This window comes from Sinocyclocheilus grahami, unplaced genomic scaffold (genome assembly GCF_001515645.1).
Source record: "Sinocyclocheilus grahami isolate Dianchi unplaced genomic scaffold, SAMN03320097.WGS_v1.1 scaffold734.1, whole genome shotgun sequence".
NCBI lineage: Eukaryota > Metazoa > Chordata > Actinopteri > Cypriniformes > Cyprinidae > Sinocyclocheilus > Sinocyclocheilus grahami.
This window is the reverse complement of record NW_015505913.1, coordinates 388,284-390,783: the sequence shown is the minus strand read 5'-3', so window position 1 is coordinate 390,783 and position 2,500 is coordinate 388,284. Positions and strand designations below refer to the sequence as shown.

General features: G+C 44.4%; 1 protein-coding gene across 1 annotated transcript in view; it reads right to left on the bottom strand.

Moving 5' to 3' along the window:
- Positions 1 to 2,500, bottom strand: part of LOC107560578 (proto-oncogene vav-like) — an 18,163-nt gene that overhangs the window by 12,862 nt on the left and 2,801 nt on the right. The window contains exons 4-6 of the mRNA XM_016244796.1: positions 1,867 to 1,932; positions 941 to 1,046; positions 774 to 869 (exon numbers count right to left, since the gene is read on the bottom strand). Coding sequence (XP_016100282.1) covers positions 774 to 869; positions 941 to 1,046; positions 1,867 to 1,932 — 268 coding nt within the window. The remainder of the gene's footprint in view (positions 1 to 773; positions 870 to 940; positions 1,047 to 1,866; positions 1,933 to 2,500) is intronic.

Here is a 2,500-nt window from a genome sequence, read left to right as displayed (position 1 = left end):
TGCTGCTGAAACACTTCCGGTTTCAGGTTGACTGACACGCTCCTCTCATCATCAGTGAACCGCAGCTCCTGCACATCACAATGGCCTAATGCTCAGAGCCTCAGGGCTCTGGGTCCGGCTCCATCTTTTTCCTCTCAAATTTAATTTCATGGATAATGGATATTAATCAGATACATACGAGATATTAAGGAGATGTCATTTGTGGTTTTTCTTTTTGTGGTGTACCAGCAGCTCATTTACTGTTATATTTGATTACAGGAGTGAGTGAGTAAGTTTCATCTGTGTGTGTGTGTGTGTGTGTGTGTGTGTGTGTTTACCTGAAGTATTGATTCCAGTGTGATGTTCTCGATGTCCACAGGCTGCAGGAAAGGCTGCAGCGGTTTCAGAAAGTGCTGCGGACACCAAATAAACACAACAGGACGTGTGTATGAGCCTGTGTGAGTCACGTGTTCACTGTTCATGTGTGTCTGAGAGAAGTGTCTGTGTGTTTGCGGTCAAAGAGACCCTGCTGCTGAAACACTTCCGGTTTCAGGTTGACTGACACGCTCCTCTCATCATCAGTGAACTGCAGCTCCTGCACAACACAATGGCCTAATGCTCAGAGCCTCAGGGCTCTGGGTCCGGCTCCATCTTTTTCCTCTCAAATTTAATTTCATGGATAATGGATATTTTTCTTTCTTGTGGTGTACCAGCAGCTCATTTACTGTTATATTTGATTACAGGAGTGAGTGAGTAAGTTTCATCTGTCTGTGTGTGTGTGTGTGTGTGTTTACCTGAAGTATTGATTCCAGTGTGTTTGTGTATTTCTCCTCTGTCTGTCTGAGCTCCTGAAGACAGCAGCTCCTCTTGTCCACTTCAACCTTCTGCTGCTGTGACAGACAGACAGACAGTTGTCTATATGTCCTCTGTGTGTATTTGTGTGCGTGTGTGTGTGTCTCACTGTTTCTGGTTCCTCCGTCCTCATCAGATCTTCATAAATATCATCTCCTTCATTCTCGTCTTCCTCCACACAGTCATAAAGATCATCATCTTCCTCCACCGTGTCACTGAGAGACAGTCAGTTCTTTAATAAAACTTTATTCACTTCATTTATATATTGCTTTAAGAAATGATGAAGGTTTTGTCAGATTAAGCTCATTTCTTTGTACAACACACACACACACACACACACACACACACACGCACGCACGCACTCACACTCACACACACTCACACTCACACACACTCACACACACACACACTCACTCGATCTGGTCTGAAAGGCCGGTGTAGATGTCATCATCTCCGACACACGCTTCATCTGGAAACGGCCTGCAGTGAACATGACAAACACAAATAACAGTGAACACGGCTGTTACGTGAACATTCTGCTGAACATCTGCCTCTGTGCTTCACACAGGAGAAACAGTCAGATGCGTCTGGAATGACATGCGGGTGAGTAAACCATGACTAACTCAGCTAAACTAAGTGTGTATGTGTGTGTGTGTGTATGCGTTTTTGTGACAAATGAGGACATAAATGTGTATAATGACAAAGGTATGACAGGTATTACAAGGAGAAGGTGACTTTTCAGGACATTACCCCATGTCCCCACTTTTCAAAACGCTTATAAATCACACAGAATGGAGTGTATTGAAAATCTGAAATAGCAGAAAGTCTCCTGTGAGGGGTAGGTTTAGGGGTAGGGTTGGTGTAGGGCAATAGAATATACGGTCTGTACAGTATAAAAACCATTACGCCTATGGAGAGTCCCCACTTTTCACAAAAACAAACCTGTGTGTGTGTGTGTGTGTCACACACACACACACACACACACACACACACACGCACGCACTCACACTCACAATCACACACACACACACTCACTCGATCTGGTCTGAAAGGCCGGTGTAGATGTCATCATCTCCGACACACGCTTCATCTGGAAACGGCCTGCAGTGAACATGACAAACACAAATAACAGTGAACACGGCTGTTACGTGAACATTCTGCTGAACATCTGCCTCTGTGCTTCACACAGGAGAAACAGTCAGACGCGTCTGGAATGACATGCGGGTGAGTAAACCATGACTAACTCAGCTAAACTAAGTGTGTATGTGTGTGTGTGTGTATGCGTTTTTGTGACAAATGAGGACATAAATGTGTATAATGACAAAGGTATGACAGGTATTACAAGGAGAAGGTGACTTTTCAGGACATTACCCCATGTCCCCACTTTTCAAAAGGAGACTTTTCAGGACATTACCCCATCTCCCCACTTTTCAAAGCGCTTATAAATCACACAGAATGGAGTGTATTGAAAATCTGAAATAGCAGAAAGTCTCCTGTGAGGGGTAGGTTTAGGGGTAGGGTTGGTGTAGGGGAATAGAATATACGGTCTGTACAGTATAAAAACCATTACGCCTATGGAGAGTCCCCCCTTTTCACAAAAACAAACCTGTGTGTGTGTGTGTGTGTGTGTGTGTGTGTGTGTGTGAGAGTGTGTGTGTGTGTGTGTGTG